Genomic DNA, 20,644 nt, shown 5'->3' with positions numbered 1-20,644 from the left:
GTGTTTAAGTGGCTGCTGTGATGGGCTTGGATGATTGTGTTCTAGAAGACCAGAAGAGACACTGAAATTCTCAGTTTGTGGTTCAATTCCATTGTCCTTACTTTAGCCCTCAGCAGGATTAGAGTCAGCCTAGAATTCTTCTGGTTGGTTGGTTCAGTCTCATTACATAGCAAAACCCTGGCCATTGTGCTTAGTATGTATTAAAATAAAGCTGTTTCTGTGTTTTCTTCCTTAGGTCTGGCTTTTTATTATATCTTATACTTTGAATCATGAGCAGTTCAGTCCTACAAAAATAAATTTTATGTGATCAGCTTTGAGAGTTAAATAGCTTAGTAGTCAAGTTAATAGCCTACTCTGTCTAGTGTAGAAATTCATTCTGATCATTCACAGGAGTATTCTAGTAGAAGGAAAGGTTGAAACAAATGCGAATTCTTCATGCTAAGTAAAAGGAAAGTTGTAATCACCACTGAGTAGAGAGCTAACTAAGCTAGAGCCATGTAGAGTCCTGTGTGCAGCACAAGCTGCACAGTGCTTGACAATGTGGCCACTGCCCCATAGTCCTTCATACTAGCTGATAAACTATTACGTCCTTATGTAGGATTTGAGAAAATATCAAGATAGTTGAAATCATAGTATTACATTGTTTATTCTACATTCAGTTTTCCTTTGAATGCAACCCTTCCCTGTTTATTATAAAATAATTTGTATGGATTTCTTTTACTTGCATATCTATCAGTGTACCACATGTTGTGAATTGCCATGTGAGTGATGGAACAGCAGCCAGTGCTCTTAACTGTTCTAGATCAAGTGTTCTATACCTTGTGTGATTTTCTTTAGTGATAGAGATTTAAAGTGTTTTTTTTTTAATTTTGTAGAACTAAAACAATAGTAAAGGGAACATTATCAGAGTTACATTGTTTCTTTTATTTTTTGAGACAAGATTTCTCTTTGTAGGTCTGGCTGGCCTAAACTCACCATGTAGACTAGGGTGGCCTTGAATTTAGAGATATGCCTGCTGCTTCCTGAGTACTACTAGGATTAAAGGGACATGCAACTAATATCCAGCTAAGTTATGTTGTTTTTAAGGACTTGAATTATTTGGGGTATTGTTAAGATAGAATGTAAGAATTAAGAATGTATATTATAATTGCAAAGTCATTACTCAAAGACACACAATGAATAAGGCTGCTTAATCAAAAAGAATTTAAGAGAAAAATAGATATGCTCGGTATGGTGGTGTATGGCTACAGTCCTTGTACTCTACTGAAGCTGGAATAGTATGATTGCCAGATGTTCATGGCCAACCTGGGCTATGTAGCCGACTGTCAAATTGAGAAGAGGGATAAGGAGGAAGAGAGGAAAATGGAACAGAAGAGAGGAGGTAAGGAGGGAAAACAAAGTTAAATGATAGAAAATATACAACAGTTCTCCCTTCATATTTGGAGGGGGAATTGGTTCCAGTTCCCTGTCATTCCTCATGACCACTAAATTTATAGGCGTTCAGGTCCCTTACATAAATGGTTTATAGTATTTGCATAGAGCTTACAGCCTCTTGTGTATTGAATTCCTTTCTCACAACATCTAGCACAATGTAGATGCTGTATAAATAGTTGGTACTTTGGTACTGTGTGACTAATAATGGAAGGAAGTATATATCTCAAGAAATTTGAATCTATTGCTTGATTAAACAACCAAGATAAGGACTGGTAGGTACTATGTAAACACCACCCAAAGAGAGTCCATACAGCTAGTGCAGAATCAAACAAACTAGACTTTAAGGAAAGGAATATACACCAGATGTGGTAGTGCCTTTAATTCAGCACTCAGGAGGCAGAGGCTGGTGGCTCTCTGTGAGTTTAAGGCCAGCCTGGACAGTGAGGGCTGTTACAAAGAAACCCAGTCTATAAATAAATAAATAAATAAATAAATAAATAAATAAATAAATAAATATCACTAAAGATATATAACAAGCTTAAAATGCCAAAGTGGCAGATCATTGCCCAAACTCTTAACTATTCTCATGTAGTGTTTGGGAAAATTCTTGTGGCCAGTTTTGTCACTTGCTACTCTGGAAATGTTTCTGTAGTGTAGAGGGATAGTTGTTTTTGTGTCACTAGCTGTGGTAGTGTTCATGTTTAATATGTTCTGTGTGTCACAAACAGTTGGAAAAGAATACTGTGGAATATCTCAAACATAACTTTAGTGGTTTAGCTTTTTTTAAATAATTACTAATCCTTTTAAAAATGCCAAGTATAAAAAGAAAATTTAGATGAGGACTAAGAAGCTGATTGTTGTTTATTTTTTGACACAAGAACTCACTCTGTAGCCCAGAGTGCCTTTGAATACACTGTGTAGTCCAGGCTAACCTCATATTTGCATGATCCTCCTGCATTAGCCTCTCAAGTGCTAAGAAATGTATTATGAATGTATATGTGTATACATGTGTGAGGGTGCTGTCATTTGTACAAGTACATGTGGAAACCAAGGGTAGGTATCATGCTTAGTTTGCTGTGTACCATATTATTCTTCATTATTTGGTTGTGTATGCACATGTGTGTACCTACGATGCATAAATGACCATGACACATGTATGTCACAGAGCACGTGGAAGTTAGAAGACAACTTATGACAGTTGGTTCTCTTTTTACTATATGGATTTTGAGGATAGAAGTTATTAGGTCTTTGGGTTTGGTGGTAAGCACCTTTTCCGACTGAGCTATCTCCAAAGTCCTTTTTAATTTTTGACACACTGCTTTTTCTTATTAGACAGCTCATAAGTAATTTCTTTGGGGATTTTGTTTTGTTCCTATAGTTGAGTAATGTTTCCTTTTTCTCTCCTTCTCTTGCAGGGGTTTTGCTATATTGTCCAAATTTGCCTCAAATTTCTGGGCTTACCTTCTTCATATACCTTATTATTCCTTTGCTGGAATTTGGGAATTTGTAGAGATAGACAACTTTCCCAATCTTTGTGTTCTGGCTTGTTGTATAGAAGTATTTTTTTTTCCAGAAAAGGGGCTGGGGGGTCTCAATTTTTTTCTGATTTCTTGCTTTCTCCTTTTAATATTTAAAACTGCAGCTCTAACATACTAGTTTGCCATATTTCACTGGCTTCAAAATTCTTATGCCCTTTCTGAGTGGGTTAAGTCAGCTAACAAAAAAAAAAAAAATTAGTTGATCCTTTGGGTAATAAGCCAGATGTTAGTCATGGCCACCCTGATAAGGATCACCCTGATATTGTCCTATGGGAAGGAAAATACATCTTTTGTGTACCCTTCACAGAGTAAGAAAAGTATACAGGTGTAAGCAGTGCAGCATAATTTTACATTACTTTGGAGCTCCCCTCCCCCAGAGAAAAGAAAATCCAAAGGACTGATTGAGCAGATGTGTTCTTATGCCAGGTTTTAGAAGTCTATAGAGGTGGAGACCTTGGGTTACATAAACACTATGATGTAATGGTACCAAACTGCAACACCCTTAGCAAATCCTGCTTGTTCAGATTCTTCTCTTTGCTTCATCTACAGTGATGAAGGTATTGTTTTTCTCCAAGCATGGTGAGGGCACTCTAATATGAGGTATTATGACTTACACAGTAGCATATGCCAGGATAGTATACTCCGAATCCACATCTAGGGGATTTCCTCTGCTGTCTTCTGTACTGTGTGGAAGGGCATGTTGTAAACAGGCATACCAAATGTCAGAGGTTTTCCTGGTCTTTTTATTTGAAAACCAGCTTGCTTTTACAGTGTTCTAGATGTTAAAGTTCAGTTGGTCTCTAGAATTCTAGTGATCTTACAAGCTGAATATTATTTTAAACTCCAGATCTAGATAACAGTTGGCCCATGGCTTCCTGGTATACCATCTTAAAGATTCCATTCTCCCTAATGTATATTAAACATCAATATTGCCAAAGAACTTCTTTCTCTTTACATATTTATTGTAGTTTGGGTTAGTATAGCTGTAATAAAACACCATGACCAAGAAGCTTGGAAAGGAAATGGTTTATTTGGTTTATGCTTCCATATTAATGTTCATCATCAAAAAAAGTCAGGACAGGAACACAAAATAATGCAGAAGCTGATTCAGGGCCCTAGAGGAAAGCTATTTACTGGCTTGCTCCCAGTAACTTGCTCAGACTTATTTTTTTAGAGAACCTAGGGCCATTTTCCCAGGGGTGACCTCACCCACAATGTGCTGGGCCTTCCCTTATCAATCATTGATTAAGAAGAAGGAGGACTTAAGTGAGGGTGCTTTGGTTCCTCTGAGAACAGGAACAAAATACTCACAGGAGCAATAAAGGAGACAAAGTGTGGAGCAGAAGTAAAGGCAACCCAGAGACTGCTCTACCTGGGGCTTCATCCTATAAACAGTCACCAACACCCCCCCCCCCCCCGACACTACTATGGACGGCAAGAAGTGTATACCAAAAGGAGCATGCCATGGTTGTCTCCGGAGGGGCCCTGCCAGAGTCTTACAAATACAGAGGTAGATGCTAGCAGCCAACCATTAGTCTGGGTGTGGGGTCCCCAATGGAGGAGCTGGAGGATGGTCCAGAGGAGCTGAAGGGGTCTACAGCCCCATGGGAAGAACAATGATTTCAGACACCCCAGGACTCCCAGGGACTAAACTATCAACCAAGGGGCACACATGGTTCCAGCCAAAAATGTGGCAGAGGAAGGCCTTGTTGGGCATCAGTGAGAGAAGTGGTCCTTGGTCAGGTGAAGGCTCAATAGATGCTCCAACAAAGTGAAATCGAGTGGGGGTAGGTGGGAGTGTGTCGGGTGGAGGGGCATATATGTGGAGGCAGGGGGTAGGAGGAGGGGTTGGGGGGTCTTTGTGGAGGGGGAAACCTGGTTTACCATTGGCAATGTAAATGAAGATGATATTCAATAAATAAAAAAATTACAGGCTTGCCTACACCCCAGTTTCATGAAGGCATTTTCTCAATTGAGGTTCCCTCCTCTTCAGTGACTAGTTTGTGTCAAGTTGACATAAAACTAACAAGTATAATATTTCTAAGAAATTACAGAGGAATTGTTATGGCCTATATGAGCTCTTTCATTTTTACTCCTTCTGTGAAGTTTATACTTACAAACAGAAAATGAACTCTATAAACTATTGATAATACATCTTTAGAATTTAAAGTGTTCTTTTTTGGTGGAATAAAAGAATAAGATAGAAATCATCACATATCTTCTTTAAGAATTTCCCTGCATTCCACAAATATTTATTTGTTGTCCAGGATTCACATGGCACTGTCCAGTTGAGACATGGAAAATATGAGGCATTCCTTCAAAGCTTTATCATTTAATTTTTTTTAATTTTATTTTAATATCATTTTATTTAATATTTTATTTTTTTATTTTATATGTATGAGTGTCTTACCTTCATGTGCACCATATATATGCCTGGTGCTATTAGAAGTCAGAAAAAGGGCTGGAGAGATGGCTCAGCAGTTAAGAGCACTGACTACTCTTCCGAAGGTCCTGAGTTCAAATCCCAGCAACCAAATGGTGGCTCACAACCATCTGTAATGGGATCCAATGCCCTCTTCTGGAGTGTCTGAAGACAGCTACAGTGTATTCATATAAATAAAATAAATAAATAAATCTTTAAAAAAAAAAAAAAAAGAAGTCAGAAAAAGGCGTCAGATCCCCTGAAACTGAAGTTCGAAATGGTTATGAGCCACTGTGTAGGTGCTGGGGACTGAACTCAGGTCTTCTGCAAGAGCAGACAATGCTCTTAACCACATCACTCCAACCCACAAAGTGCTTATTTTTAATTTGTATGAGAGGTATCCTTAATGCATGAGAAACCAAGTAACAATAGAAAGTTAAGTAGCTCATAGATAGTATGAGAACTATCTGCACTTGGATCAGTTTTCCAGACATCTCTGTGAGTTGAGAAGCAGCAGAAATAATGAGAAGCTAAAATGGATGAGTTTTCAAGAAAAACTGAGCTATATTTTTGTTCCTACCTCAGTATCCTCCCTGAAGAAAGGCTTGCTTATGCAGGCTTGTATAGGTAGTGTTTGTACGAGCAGAAATGAGGGAAAACTCTAAGGGTCATTCAGGGTGGCTAGGTAGACTGCTCTTTGCCCATGCTGTGAGATATTTTGCAGCAACAGAAATTGGTTTATGTAAAATGTGTAGGCCTTATGTACTGAGAATAGCTTAGGAGTAAATTGTTGTATTTTTATTTTTCAACGTATTTTGGGGGGGGGGATTTTTTTTTTTTTTTTTTTTTTTTGGTTTTTCAAGTCAGGGTTTCTCTGTATAGCCCTGGCTGTCCTGGAACTCACTCTGTAGACCAGGCTGGCCTCAAAATCAGAAGTCCGCCTGCCTTTGCCTCCCAAGGGCTGGGATTAAAGGTGTGCGCCACCACTGCCCAGCTTATTTTATATTTTAATTGACAAAAATTATACATTTTATCATATGCAGTGGTATTTTGACATGTGTGTGTGTACACATATTGTGTAATAGATGAAATAAACTTGTTAATGTGGATATTACCACAGCTACATTTTTAATAGAAAGAATACTCAAAATTTGTTTTACAGAAAAATACTTATTGTTATAATTTTAGGCACCATATCATCTCTTATCTAACTTAATTTTTTTATTTTGTGGCCAACATCTCCCCAGTTAATTCAACATATTGAATTTTTTCAAAGAGGAATTTCAAACCAGTTAAGTGGCTAAGGCAAGAAGGTAAAGAGGTCCAGGATAGCCTGATCTCATGAGAAGAACCAGGGGATGAGAGGATTGGAGAAGACACAGTATAAGCTGGGTTAGAAAGCCAGACCAACATACTTGTGACTACAGATAAAATTGTGTTGTTGTAAGTAGCTATGTACACAAATTCATAATAAAGGATGTGGAGTACAATGATTATAACAGCTAAGTACTCAAAAATTAATTATAGATTTAAAAAAATAAAAACTCCCAATGGAAATTTATATAAATTACTGCAATATTTTAATTGGTTTATAAATGAGTTTATCTTGTTCTTTATGTACTGATTGTCTAGATTTTGTGGAGTTTTACTTACTGGTTCTTTTGGGTGTTTTTAGATAGGTCCTCACTCTATAGCAAAGGTTGTTTTCCAACTCTCTAGGTAAACCAGGCTAGTCTTGAAGAGGCAGTGATCCTCCTGCCTCAACCTTGAGTTTTAGTATTACGCATGTGCCCCATTAAGCCTAACATTTTCTAAATTTTTATAAACAATATGTTTTATTGGAAAATATTAAACCATAAGCAGCCATTTATAAATGGAAATAAGTGACAAAAATAAATTAATTCTTAAAATGGAAAAGAAGAACAGGTAGAATTTAAATAGATCATAGAGGTTGCAGGTAGGGCCAATGGATAAGAAGAAGCTACAATGTTTTAGAAATTTTAAGAGTTTGTTTTTTATATAAGTATTATTGTATACTGTGTGTGTGTGTGTGTGTGTGTGTGTGTGTACTGTGTGCATATGCACTCTTGCACCAGTGTCTCATGAAACTACTCTCTGCTGCTTCTTTCTTGTTTCCTTTCATTTATTCACTGAAGATATCTCTATATAGTCCTACCTGTCCTGGAGCTTCCTATTTAGACCAGGGCAGTCTCAAACTCCAAGAGATCTGCCTGCCTCTGCCTCCTGAGTGGTGGGATTAAAGGCATGTGCTACCATGCCCACAGCATCAAACATTGCTTTTATTTAAAAAAAAAAAAAAAAGCCCACTGTTTCAGTGTATCTTAAAGAACATGTAGAGATTACTAACATAAAAACTGACCTGGTAAGTGTGGCTGCTCCTTAACTTAGCCGCTATTAGGGACTCTGGGTTTTTTTGTTTGGTTGGTTTTGGTTTTGGTGGGGTTTTTTGTTTGGTTGGTTTTGGTTTTGGTGGGGTTTGTTGTTGTTGTTGTTGTTGTTTTGCTTTTTTTACTATGAACATAATTTAATTTCTTACAGCTTAATGAATTGTACTTCTTCCAGGGCTGTTTAAAACTGACAGTTGCTTGGCCTCTTAAAAATTACAGAAGTTAATTTGCTTCAGGTATCTTATTTGTTACCTGTTAGATTATCACAGCAAATTTGTTTTTACATAACAAAAATCAGTATCACTTCAGAACTTGGATTGCATAAGGAACCCTACAACTGGTAACATTATTGATGAAGATTTCTGGATATCAAGTTCATTCCTTGGTTGAAAGCCAGATAATAAAGAATCATAATCTTTTTGGGACAGCTTTTGGAAATTAGTTTACATATGTATACAAATTTAAGATTAGTAAATTTTATTAGCATCTACATTCCATTCTACAGATACTTAACAACCATTTTTTACCTGTGTCTTCCCCCCCCCCCTTTCTCCTTTTGGGCAGAGTCTCACAGAGTCCAGGATGGTCTTGAACTTGAACTTTTGACCCTCCTGCTTCAGTTCCCCCCCCCCATACTGGGCTCACAGACCTATGCCAGCACAGCTGTCTCATGAACTACTTTTGCTCTTCATTCATTTACAAAATTCTCACAAAAACTTGAAGACTCAAACTTCTAGACTTTTTATATACCAAAGTTCCTCACTCTTTATACCCCTTATTTCTAGTAGCACTGTTGTGTAACATTAAATCCTACATTTCCATCCCAAATTGTACCCTTCTTAGCAAAGAGTGTGCTTTATCCCATTCCTAAATGTATGGTATCCGGAAGTCCTTGCTCTGAAATGATGTGTATTGCATAATGAAGTCTTACATTGAATAATTATGTTCTTACAACTTGATTGATTGATTGATAGTTTGCACTGCAGTTAGTTTTGCTACATTTTCACAAAAGGCTGGATAAAATAAGCAGTGGTGTTGGAAGAATAAAATTTATTTCACCTAACTCTAAGACAGGACACCAAAGTGGTGAAGTAGCCATAGCTAAAGTACTTTAGGTGTGTTCGACTTTCAATAAACTCACCTGTAACCTAGAATGTAGAAATTCAAGTTCTCAAACTGTTCCTGAGCTGGCTAGGGAGACCAGGCTGGCCTTAAACTCACCAGGATCTGTGTGCCCTTGCCTCCCCAAATTCTGGGATTAAAGGCATATGCTATGCCCATCTAGTTTTTTGTTTCATTTCGATATGCATTTATACATGAATAGAAAAACATCTAAAGCTACATGTTGCCTTTTTAAGTGTGGTATTTAAGTGTGATTCAAAAGGAATCATTTTTTTCTACAAAGTAATAAAAATCTACAGGTTTTTTTTTTTTTTTAGCCAAACTGACAATATACACAAAGACTATTGCCAGCTTTAGAAGTAGATTATTTGACAAGTAAAGAAAAAATATTGAGAGTTGGGGCAAAATTTCAAAGACAAGCAGAAAACAAAATTGCTAAATGACTGATACTCATCTTTACTCATGACTGAACTCTAATCTAGTTATGGAGTCTGTGTTTTTCCAGATCTCTAAAGCATTTGGAATGTATTTACATACTGTGATGGTCATTAACACAGTTCATATGTGTTGCTCCAGGAACTGAGTACATACCTTTAACTAGTTCACAGAGGGTGTATGACTTGGGATCCTGTGGAGGACTCTTGTCTTTTTCCACAGAAATAGTTAAGTGTTGCCAATTTTTTTTTTCACAAACTACAAAAACAAGAGCATTGTTATTTGAGTACTAGAATATGTGTGTGTGTGTGTGTGTGTGTGTGTGTGTGTGTGTGTGTGTGTGTGTGTGAGAGAGAGAGAGAGAGAGAGAGAGAGAGAGAGAGAGAGAGAGAGAGAGATTATAAAGCTGTTATCTTTTGTGTAAGTTATGTGTCTGTCTTTCTTGCTGTTATTTTGTTATCTTTGTTACTGACTTCATCCAAAAAACAAAAATCAAAAAAAAAGCTTTCCCATTCTTCAAAATAAGACAGATTTGGAGATTGTAATTTTTTCCCTAATGGCTCAGGTAGTTAAATCTTCATTTTTTAAACTAAGGATCTGGTTAGACATTCATTCATAATGATATTTTCACATAATTAGTTGCATGAAAGCAGTTAGACTTTATTTTACTAGGCAAACAAATGAGTTTCCACAAGAAAGGTAATCAAATTTGATCTCTAAACCCTAAGTCTTCTTATATTCTGGAACGTTAGACATTTATGTCCCTTTCAGTTCAATTAAGATTCTTATTCTCTCCTTTTTTTTATTTACCCAGTGCTGGGTGCTCTAACACCGAACTAAATCTCCAGCTTCCTTCCCTCCTCAGTTCATGATTGATACCTAATGTGTACTGTCTGTTGTCACTGGACATTTTTTTTTACTTTATTTTTTACTTGCTTCCATTTCTGTTTTTGAATAGAAAGAATCTTACAACTGTAATAAGGGCTTGGTTTTAGACTACCATGTTTCCTGACAGGGTCTCACTGTACAGTCCAAATTGACCTTTGCCCATGGTCCATCTCCTGAGTGTAGATTAGAGGTGTGGGTCACCAAGTTCAGCTCCAGAGACTCTTATTTCATTTTCTGTGAGAAGAAAAAGCAATTACTGCAGAACTTCACTGTAAGCCAACTAACTTTGCACTTTAAATTATTTTAATCCAGTATTTCTCAACCTTGTTAATGCTGGTACCCCTTTAATACAATTTCTCATTAGGGTGACCCCGAGATATAATGATTTTCATTGCTACTTCATAACTGTAATTTCACTAGTTATAAATCATGATGTAATGTCTGATATATGGGGTATTTGATATGTGACCGTGAAAGGGTTGTATAACCCCCAAAGGGATCATGACCCACAGGTTGAGAACCACTTTTAGTTTCATACCAGGTTATATTTGTATCCTCTGCATCAGACATATGGGCCATTTTCCACATTTAGTCATAGTTGCTCTAAGTTATTACTTTCAAGTTTTGAAAGGTTTAATTTTTTAAGCAGGGCAACCCTTTTCTGTTTATGGTTTTTAATAGGCAAGATTTATGGTTTTGGAGCCTGCCTTGGTTTAAATTTGGTGTAACTTGTCAGTGATTCCAAAGATACTGTGTCTCTGTAGAATGAAGTGAGAGCGTCTTTGCATGCTCTTTGTAAGTAATTGGAAGCCAGTGCAAGGGACTGGAGTAATTAAGAATAGCCCTGCAAGAAACTTTTTTTTTTTCAAATTAATTTTTCTGCGTTTCTTGACTGAAGAACACAATAATATATAATGATTATATTGAGGTTTTAGAGAAGGTTTCTGATTTATCTGAAAAGTCCTTACTCTAGCACAAACTTGAAAGGGATGTTTCGAGAAGTCAGTGGGACAGTAGATGTGAATTCTGGTTTACACCTACAAAAGCCACAAACCAAATCCTGCACACAGAAATAGAGAGCATTGTAGGCACAAAGCCCGTGGATACCAACAAGTTCTGTCCTCATTTGGAAGAGGAGTCTGACTCATTTAGATGAAGAGTGGCCAGGAGATCTTTGGATCTCCTCTGAGGTTGTCACTTTCCGTTTCGATGCACTCTAAGCTTGTCTATTTGGTTTGTGTGCCAGTTTTTAAAAATACTTTATTCCAACAAGAGAGGCATTCACCTCTGGAGGCCACCTTAGCCTTTAACTTGAACCTGGAGTTGTAGTCACCGGTCAAGTATGCTCCCTGCACCTGACATTCCTTCCCACTGGAGCCTCTGGTGAATAGGAGGAAAGGCTGGCCAATTACACTAGACAAAGCAGCACAGCTGCGAGTCAGCTGGGAGGAGTTTCCGTTTGGAGCTGGAGCTGGTGGCGGCTGGCGCTCCCACCTCCTCCTCCCCCCTCACCACCATCCCCTTCTATTCTCGGGGATTACCTGGGTGGAGGCCCGGCCCTGACTCTAGAACTGGGCAGCAAATGCTGCCATTCCGGCAGGTGCCACCCACCTCCAGGCTCAGCCTCAAGAGCAGAGACCCGAGGCTCAGGTGGTACCCGGCACCCTGCCTGGAAGGTTGGCGGGAGGGGAAGGGGTGGTCCTTACGGCTGGACCCTCCAGCTGACACAGGAAGTGCGGGGAGAGCCTGGCACTGGGCTGGGATCCGCCCCGCCTGCCGCTCCTAGGCTGTGCTGTCTCCGCAGAACAATGAAGTGCTTCCAAGTTTGCTGAGACTCCTGGGGAATCCATCGAACTCTGTCAGTCTTCAAATGTGCCGCCAGTGACTTCCCCCAGGAAGCTGTGTTTTAATAAAAGAAGAAAAAGACACCCTTGCTGGGTAGATCGCTTTGTTAGGAGATCCTCACGACCATGGTCCAGCGCTTTAGCCTCAGGCGGCAGCTCTCCAAGGTGGGTCAGCTTTCTGGTGTGTCTTACCGCGAACTCTGGCTTCCATAGGGCTTCCTTTCTTGATGGGACTTTTATGTCAAGCCTGCCTTCCTCTAGTGCTAAGGAAGGTCTGGGGAGGAAGCGCTGCCTTTTGTTCTTTGATCTGATGGACACAAAGCTGAAGGCTGCCCGCACTGCACAGTCCCAGGCTGTGTCCCCCTAAAACTGCAACTGTCATCTTCAAATCTGGACCAACTTGTCATATGTACCCCTAAGAGAGTTTCAGGAGAATGTGGGTAGGAAAGAATTGTAGGTCAGATGTATATATTTAATTAGCAAAAATAATAGCTTGTAGACCAACAGAAGAAAGCCTGCCTGCTCTGTAGAATCAAGGCTTTCATACAAATGTCACTAAACATGAAAAATAGCACAAAACAGTGGACGAAGCCAAGACCCACAGGAAAATCTTAAGGCGAGGGGCTGTGTAGAGACTTAGATACCTAATGAAGTGTGTAGGAAACCTTACAGGGGAGATGGTGGAGCAGCTCTTTAGAGAGTTCTAACTAAAAAGTCAGTTTCATGGGAATAGTTTCAAATCTAAAAAAGTGAAGTACCCCTTTAAGAAAAGATAGTAGTTTTTATCAGTGGGCTCTCGTGGGTGCAGGCCTGCATGTAGTTTTAGCTCTATCCTTAGTTAATGCAGAGGCTGTGTGGAAAGAGGAGGTAAGAGGTGAGCTGTAGTTCAGAAACCATTGTATTCTTCACAGGCTTTATTTTAAAGACATGGCAGTTGGTGGCTAAATTGTGCCACAGTTCATTCCCTGTAGACAGAAGTGTAAACAAACAGTCCATCTGTAGGCATTCTTAACTTTTTTGGCTGTTAATCAGAATTATTAAATCTTGTAATGTGTTGGGGTCCTAAGAGGAAATCCTAGCTGTTCACAGGTAACACCAGTGTAACCGAAGCAGAAGGCACACCATGCTTGCCCCATCCTCAGGCTATGTGCTAGCTTCTCATGATTTGAGCCTGACAGGCACTTTAGGAATATTGAAATGTATTTCCCCTCTGGTGTGTGTGTATGTGGAAGCGCAGAAGTCCCACATGTCTCCTAAACAATATGAAGAAGAATCCAGTGTTATTCCTTCAGTTTTCTTTAGTGGTGTATTTTCAAAGTTGTAGTACATGTAATAAGCAGATGCCGCAGGGATTTTTGTGACACTACTATACAAAAAAGTCTTAACAGCTAAGAGCCAAGCAATAATCACTTAAACTAGAACAAAACTGTATTCTGGATAACTTGCTGCTGATGCTTCTCTCCAGGTTATTATTTTTAGCTTTAACTACTCAGTGATTATTGTATGTTACTGTGACTTACTTACAGAGGGACTCTTACAGTTAGGAGCACAGACTACATAGAATCAGTGAAGGGAAGGAAGCACAGTCTACATATCATCGGTGAAGGCTGGGTGCACAGTCTACTATAGAGAATCAGAGAAGGGGTGGGAGTACAGTCGCCATAGATTCAGGGTAAGAGAGCAGTTCCTTCCACTCACCTCAGCAGTGTTTTTAGTTCCTATTATAGATGGTTGTGAAAAAAATTTAGGGAATTTGTGCCCTTGATTTAGTATGTATTCAGTGGTGATTAATACCATGTGTAAGGCCCTTGAACATGAGGAAGAACCTGAATAGGTTCTGAATTTTTCCTGTACTCACTGAGATTTAAAGATCAAACTGCCTCTGCTCTATCATACAAGTAGTTTTGCTAGTAAAAAAAAAAAAAAAAAGAATCTTGTACAAGAATATAATTGTCTTAATATCTCAGTGCTTTAATGGGAATTTGTGTTAGAAAATTTGTGGAAATAAATATTTGTAAAGGTTTGTGGAGGTCTTAACTTCTGTGTCTATTGATCCTGAATTCACCTGCCATGTGATTTCTGTAGACTAGTTATTGTTTACAGAAGGGCTAAGAAAAAGGAGGGAAATACGAAGGTACAGGAAGAGTAAAGCTCTTCTCTCTTAGAATACCTTTAATTTCTAGCATTTAGAAGGCAGATACAGGCGAATCTCTGTAAGTTCAGGGCCTGCCTGCCTATTCTAGGTAGCTACTTCTAGACCAAACAAGACTACACGGTGTCAAAACAAACAAAAACTCTCTACTCCAGAGAAAGGTGTATTTACCTGATCTCCTTGAGTAGATCCCAGCTTCTTCGCTGTTTCAGATTATTTTCTTCCTTGCTAGTTGTTTTTCCCCCTATGTGTTACTTCAGAGATATTTACTTAGGAAAACTTTCTTTCTGCTCAACATCTAGATGAGCCAAAATGATCTAGCAACTTCCAGTGTGGGAATATCACTTAATTCTCCTATTGATTCTTAAGTTGATTGATGTTTCCAGTAATGTGTCTTTTGATTTTACTTTTGAATGATAATTATTTCTCAGCATTCAAAAACTAAAAAAAAAATTTAAATGTGATTTTGCTTCCAATCATATCTTTTTATGGAGATCATAACCCTACATCCAAAGGTAGCATGTTTTTGTTTATTACATGAAAGAAAAACAAATAAGGTGATGTTTGTTGTGAGCTTTAACTTTCAGACATACTCTAAAACAGACTCCACTTAGTTCAAGTTTCAAATTTTCATTCAAGGCAGTTAACCTCAGAGAACCCCTCCCTTTCTCCATTCTGTCTTTTTCTGGTTGCATTCTGAAATTGATTACAGGTGTGCATCATCATGCTGAGCACTCAGCACTTCACAGACCTTCAACCATGATGGTTTCTTTTTCTGATATACCAGATTTCCTTCCCATTCCATCTGAGAGCTTTCCTTTGTTATGTTTAAATTTCTCATATGGTGGAAACCCAGAAAATATGTGCAGTTATGCCTTGAGTTTGCCTGTAAAGGGAATACTAAGGATTGGTACCAAGGTCCTCCCCAGTTTTGTTGTAATTTGCTGAGAGCAATCTAGGTGTGTAAAGCAATTAACAATATTTTAGTCCACAAGTGCCCTTTCCACATTTCATAGTGTCCTGTTTTTGCTATTTGATGTCAGCAAAAGAAACTTTGGAATTACAGCTATTCTCTAAAAATACAGATTATTGATAATAACTTGGATTTTCAGTAAAAAATATTTTTTTCTTCAGAAGTCATTTATTGAATTTATTGATTTTTTTTATTGTAAGTTATATAGTGGCATGCATGACTAACTTAATCTTTCTGTAAATATATTCTCATCGGTAAAGATAAAAGGGATCTTTTATTTCTATACTGAATAGATTAATTAAAATCATTTACGAGTATTCTCTATAAAGGGTTGGGGAGGTAGTTCAGTGACTAAGAATATTTGCTCTGCAAACATAGGACCTGAGCTAGAATTCCCAACTCTTGCATTAAAAACCCAGGAATAACTAGGTGCTTCTTAATCCCAGCCTTGAAGCAAAGACAGACAGATTGTGAAAGCTCACTTGCCTTTCATTATAACTAGAACTGGGAGCCTCAGGTTGACTACAAGACCCTGTATGAGAGGACATAAAATGGAGAGTGAAGGAAGATAATCTGGCATTTTCTCTTCTGGTTTCTAGATAGACATATGTACCCACACACTCATGTGCATGTAATACAGACACACATATACACACACAGGAGTGGGGCTAAATCATGTTATGTTTATTTTACTACAATTAAAAATTTTGTGTGTAGCTGAGCAGTGGTGGCACATGCTTTTAATCCCAGTGCTCAGGAGGCAGAGGTAGGCAGATTTCTGTGAATTGTAGGACAGCTAGCTCTACATAGTTGTAGGACAGCCAAAACTATACAAAGAAACTATATCTCAAAAGAAGGAAGAAAGGAAAGGAAGGAGGGAGGGAGGGAAGGAGGGAGAGAGAGAAATTGTGTTATGGGGACAATGTGAAGGTCATAGGACAAACCATGGAAGTCAGTTCTCTCTACCATGTGTGTGGGTCCCAAGGCTCAAACTCACAATTGTTTTCAGACTTGACAGCAAGTATCCTTGCCCTCTGACCCACCTCACTAGCCCTTACAATTTTAAAAGAAAATGTATTAAACCTACCTTCTCAATGATAAACACTGTAGATATATTTAGTTGGAAATGAAATATTTTGCATTTGTATTTTACTAGAAGGTAAATGTTGCATTTTCCTGGTAATCAGAATGCATAGTGATATGTGCACAGCAACCAATCACAGCACTATCTGATTTAAGCCTCCTAAAACACAGTGATTACCACACCCAAGGAAACACCTATCCAGAGGAACCTAATTGTATATAGTAGTTGTTAATGAAAATAAGTTAGTTCATGGTCTTAGTGTCTAGGCTTAGTGTTCTGTGGACTCTGGATAATTTAAAATACCAGGCAAGTTCGGTAGAAATGCTAGATTCTACACACTGAGAAAATACACATTTTCCCCTTCTAATCCTTTCAGAAGATCTGAAATCTCTTATGAAAACAGAAGTCCTTTGGAAGCTTACCTCATCAAACAGAGTTTTTCCTCATTTGATGGCATATTAGAACTCAATTACTTTTTTATGTTTTTTAAGAGCAGGCTGTTCTCGGTCTCAAGGAAAAAAATTGTCTTATCAGACTACCTCTTATTTTTATGAAATTAATGCTAGGCTGTTTGTTTTTAGAGGTGTGGAAGAACTCTTTCTTTGAACCTACAGTAGATTAAAAAAGTTCAGAGGGTTAATTAAGGTTTTTATCTGAACCTAAAAGGATTTAGATTAGTGAATATTAGCTTCTTTCTTTTCCAGTGTGACTTAAAGGCCTGGCACTTGGTGGAGTGCTTGCCTAACACGCTTGAGGCTTGGGTTGGATTCCCTGCACCACATATAGCAAGCATGGGGACACACACGTATGATCTCAGGACTGAGAAGGTGGAGGCAAGAAGATCAGAAATTCCATGTGGTCCAAGCCTGTAGCATACCTAGAGTGATAGCACTGAAACCTTCTTCACTTCTTTTCTAGGATACTGTATACTTGGTTTCTTCTACCCTCTCACTCTTCACCCAACCTCAGTCTTGCCTGGTTCTTCCTCATCATATTGAATTTGTTTTTTAATTAATATCACTGTTGCCTAGGCTCAGCCCATTTTACTACTTTCTGAGTGATTTCATCCTTTTACTCTCGTGTGTGTGTGTGTGTGTGTGTGTGTGTGTGTGTGTGTACACAAATACACTTTTTTTATTTTTTTTAATTCCCCTTGCATGCTGGACTTAATGTACTCTTAAACTCAAACTTCCAGTGTCCTCCCTTCCCCAATTCTTTTTAGTTTCACATCCAGTTCAGTGTTATATCTGTCCTGTAGGACTAAAATCTCAGCACTCACCTCATCTGTCTCTGCAGTCTTTTTATGTAGTCCTGGCTAGCCTGGAATTCTCAGTGTAGACCAGTCACGCTTCAAAACTCTATCCTGAATGTAGGGACTAAAGGTGAAAGCCACTTCTCTTCTCCTCTCCTTTCTTCTTGAAGTTTGACTCTACTTTTTAGTTTTCTTTTTCTTTTTCTTTTCTTTTCTTTCTTTCTTCCTTTCTTTCTTTTTTTATTTCTTATTTTTGAATAAGTTTCTCTGTGTAACCCTAGCCGTCCTGGAACTCACTCTGTAGACCAGGCTGGCCTTGAACTCAGAAATCCACCTGCCTCTGCCTCCCAAATGCTGGGATTAAAGGTTTGTGCCACCGCTGCCCAGCGACTTTATTTTTTTTTAATTATTTATTCATTGATTTTTATTTTATGTGCATTGTTTTGCCTTCATGTATGTCTGTGGGTGGGTATTGAATCGCCTGAAACTAGAGTTACAGACAATTGTAGATGCTTGGACTTGAACCCATGTCCTTGGGAAGAGCAGCTATCTTAACCACTGAACCATCTCTCGCCCAGGTTGTATTTCTTAAACATACTTAAAATGTGTTTATTAGGGCTAGAGAAATGTGTCAGTGGTTAAGAACACTGGCTGCTCTTCCAGAGGACTCACAGGGAAGTTCACATCATCTGCAATTCAAGTCTCAGGGGTTCTGACACCCTCTTCTGGCTTCTACACACACCAGATATACATGAGGTACACAGACATGCATGCAGGCAAAGTATCCATACACATAAAAATAAAAATAAATCTTTAGCAGTTGCCTATCTCTTACCAGCTTGGAAGCTGTGGACTCATCTCTGATACCATAGTCTTTAACTTGATTGTGAATTAACATCCCAGCTGGTCTGACAGCATCCATCAGTTATTACCTCTCACCTTTAGCATAGTTGTTGCCATTTATCCTAAGTTTTATTCACATTACCTCTCCATGTCTTCATTTCTTGTCCTTATCTGGCTTGTAGATCTCTATACAGTGTATCTCTTCATTTACTCTCTCATATTGTATTTTATTAACTCCTTGCACATCCTATTCGAGTCACACTGGTTAGTCCTTCTATTCCATGTCAAATTCCTTGATGTCTTTTAAAAAAAAAAGTCAAAAGTAAGTTTTGTTCGGTGTGTACATATAATATGTAAATGTAAATGTGTAATGTAAAAGTGTGGTTCTGTACCATTTTTCTCTAGGCCAGCTTGAAGGAGTGGGCTTTAAAAGACAAGTGTGGAAAGAGCCAGTGGCAGAGAAGGAAGTGTCACATGTCCAGCTTATCCACATATGAATAAATGTGGTACTGGGATTGAACTGTCCTCAATAATAAGTGAGAATAGTGTGACCAATGAAAGGTATACTAATACTGGGTGGGGCCAAGTCTGCAAGTTTGCATACCAAAATAAAGATTTTGGAATCTTAGCCATTAATCCATCTTTCCTGCCCTATGTTTCCTATATTTTAGGCTACTTAATCTGTTAAAGTCTAAAAGGAATTTAGGATGCAAATCTTTAATATGAAGACTTTGAGTATAGTCTTTCTATAATTTTTAATTACTTGTCATTTTAAGGATATTTATCATATTAAGGAGTCAAGTGCTATACAAATTAAATTACTACAAACAGTACTGTTCAGATCTTTTTATGATACATTATTATAAAAAATGTAGTAAAATAATGAATACAGATGATAAAAATAGAAGCTGGAGAAAGAGTTTAAATTAGGAACCCAAAATACTACTTTGTATTGTAGTTGTTATTAGAAAAAAAACAGACATTAAGAGACTACTAGTTTACTAGTTTGTTGACTTTAATGAACTAGTAGAAAATTGTGTTTAAATACAAGAGACTTTCTAATTTTGCAATAATATCAATGGATTTCTTAGAAGTAAAATTTAACAGAGGACTTGTGGTTTGAATAGGAATGGCCCCCATAGACTCATGTGTTTGAATGCTTGGCCCATAGTGAGAGGCATGTTTGGAGGCATGGCCTTGAAAGAGTAGGTGTGGCTTTGTTTAAAGAAGTGTGTCACTCTGGAGGTGAGCTTTGAGGTCTCATATGTTCAGATTATGCCCAGTGTGGCACACAGTCACTTCTGCTGCCAGCAGATAAAAATGTAGAGCTCTCAGCTCCTTCTCCCATACCATGTCTGCCTATATACTGCCACGATGATAATAAATTGAACCTCTAAAACTATAAAACCAGCCCCAATTAAATATTTTCCTTTATAAGAATTGCCATGGCTATAGTATCTCTTCACATCAAGAAAACCCTAAAACAGAATTTGAAGCTGGAAACCATGCGTTGCTATCTAGTATCTGGGAACTTGTTCCCTCTCACATCTCTTGCTGCTCGCAATGCTGCCTGTGTGGGCACTTGATGAACTCTGACTGATGCTCAAATTAAGTCAGCTGTTCATCACCAGATTCTCAGAAACAAAACATACACAGAAAGCAAGATACAAAGCTGCCCATAGCAGTGCACACCTATAGTATCAGCACTGAGGGACTGAAGCTATAGGTTTGCCATGAGTTCAAGGACAACCTGCACTACAGAATTAAGTTCCTATCTCAAACCAAACAGAAATGTAAAACTAAAAAACAAAAACTTCTTAGGATGGTCAATGGCCTCTTGATAATTTTGTTAAAGAAAGTATAGTACTTTGTAAATGAAATTTTGCCTGCTAGTAGTTCAATAACAATAACAGTTGTCATTCAGAAACTGTGGAGGCCAGCCTGTAGTGAGGCTTGGCTTCAATGAGGCAGCCAGCACAGGCACATCACAAAGTGATACACAGCTGTGCTCATGATCTCCTGCTTCAGTTCTATACTCTTCTAGCCTTAATGTTAAATTTATACTGCCCCCCCCTCTCTCTCTCTCTCACACACACACACACACACACACACACAAAATGGAGAAAGGGTTTGCATCATTGTGGGATTGTGGAGAAATCAAGACAATAGGAGCTTGAAGCCTCTGGTCGAATTGTATATATAATCAAGAAGAAGAGAGTAAACATAAATGGACACATCTGCTCTGTTTT

The 20,644-nt window shown here is 38.3% G+C and overlaps 1 protein-coding gene across 2 annotated transcripts in view; it reads left to right on the top strand.

Moving 5' to 3' along the window:
- The window catches only part of Tmcc1 (transmembrane and coiled-coil domain family 1), a 143,103-nt gene that overhangs the window by 16,193 nt on the left and 106,266 nt on the right, over positions 1 to 20,644 (top strand). Inside the window, exon 1 of one of the 2 annotated variants that reach the window (XM_052174625.1) lies at positions 12,063 to 12,256. The exons of the other annotated variant lie outside the window; for it this stretch is intronic. Coding sequence (XP_052030585.1) covers positions 12,218 to 12,256 — 39 coding nt within the window. The 5' untranslated portion in view covers positions 12,063 to 12,217. Of the gene's footprint in view, positions 1 to 12,062; positions 12,257 to 20,644 lie in introns of those variants that run through there. 2 annotated transcript variants of the gene reach the window in all.

The sequence above is a fragment of the Apodemus sylvaticus genome, chromosome 2 (genome assembly GCF_947179515.1).
Source record: "Apodemus sylvaticus chromosome 2, mApoSyl1.1, whole genome shotgun sequence".
NCBI classification, from domain to species: Eukaryota; Metazoa; Chordata; class Mammalia; order Rodentia; family Muridae; genus Apodemus; species Apodemus sylvaticus.
This window is presented reverse-complemented; position numbering and strand designations above follow the sequence as displayed.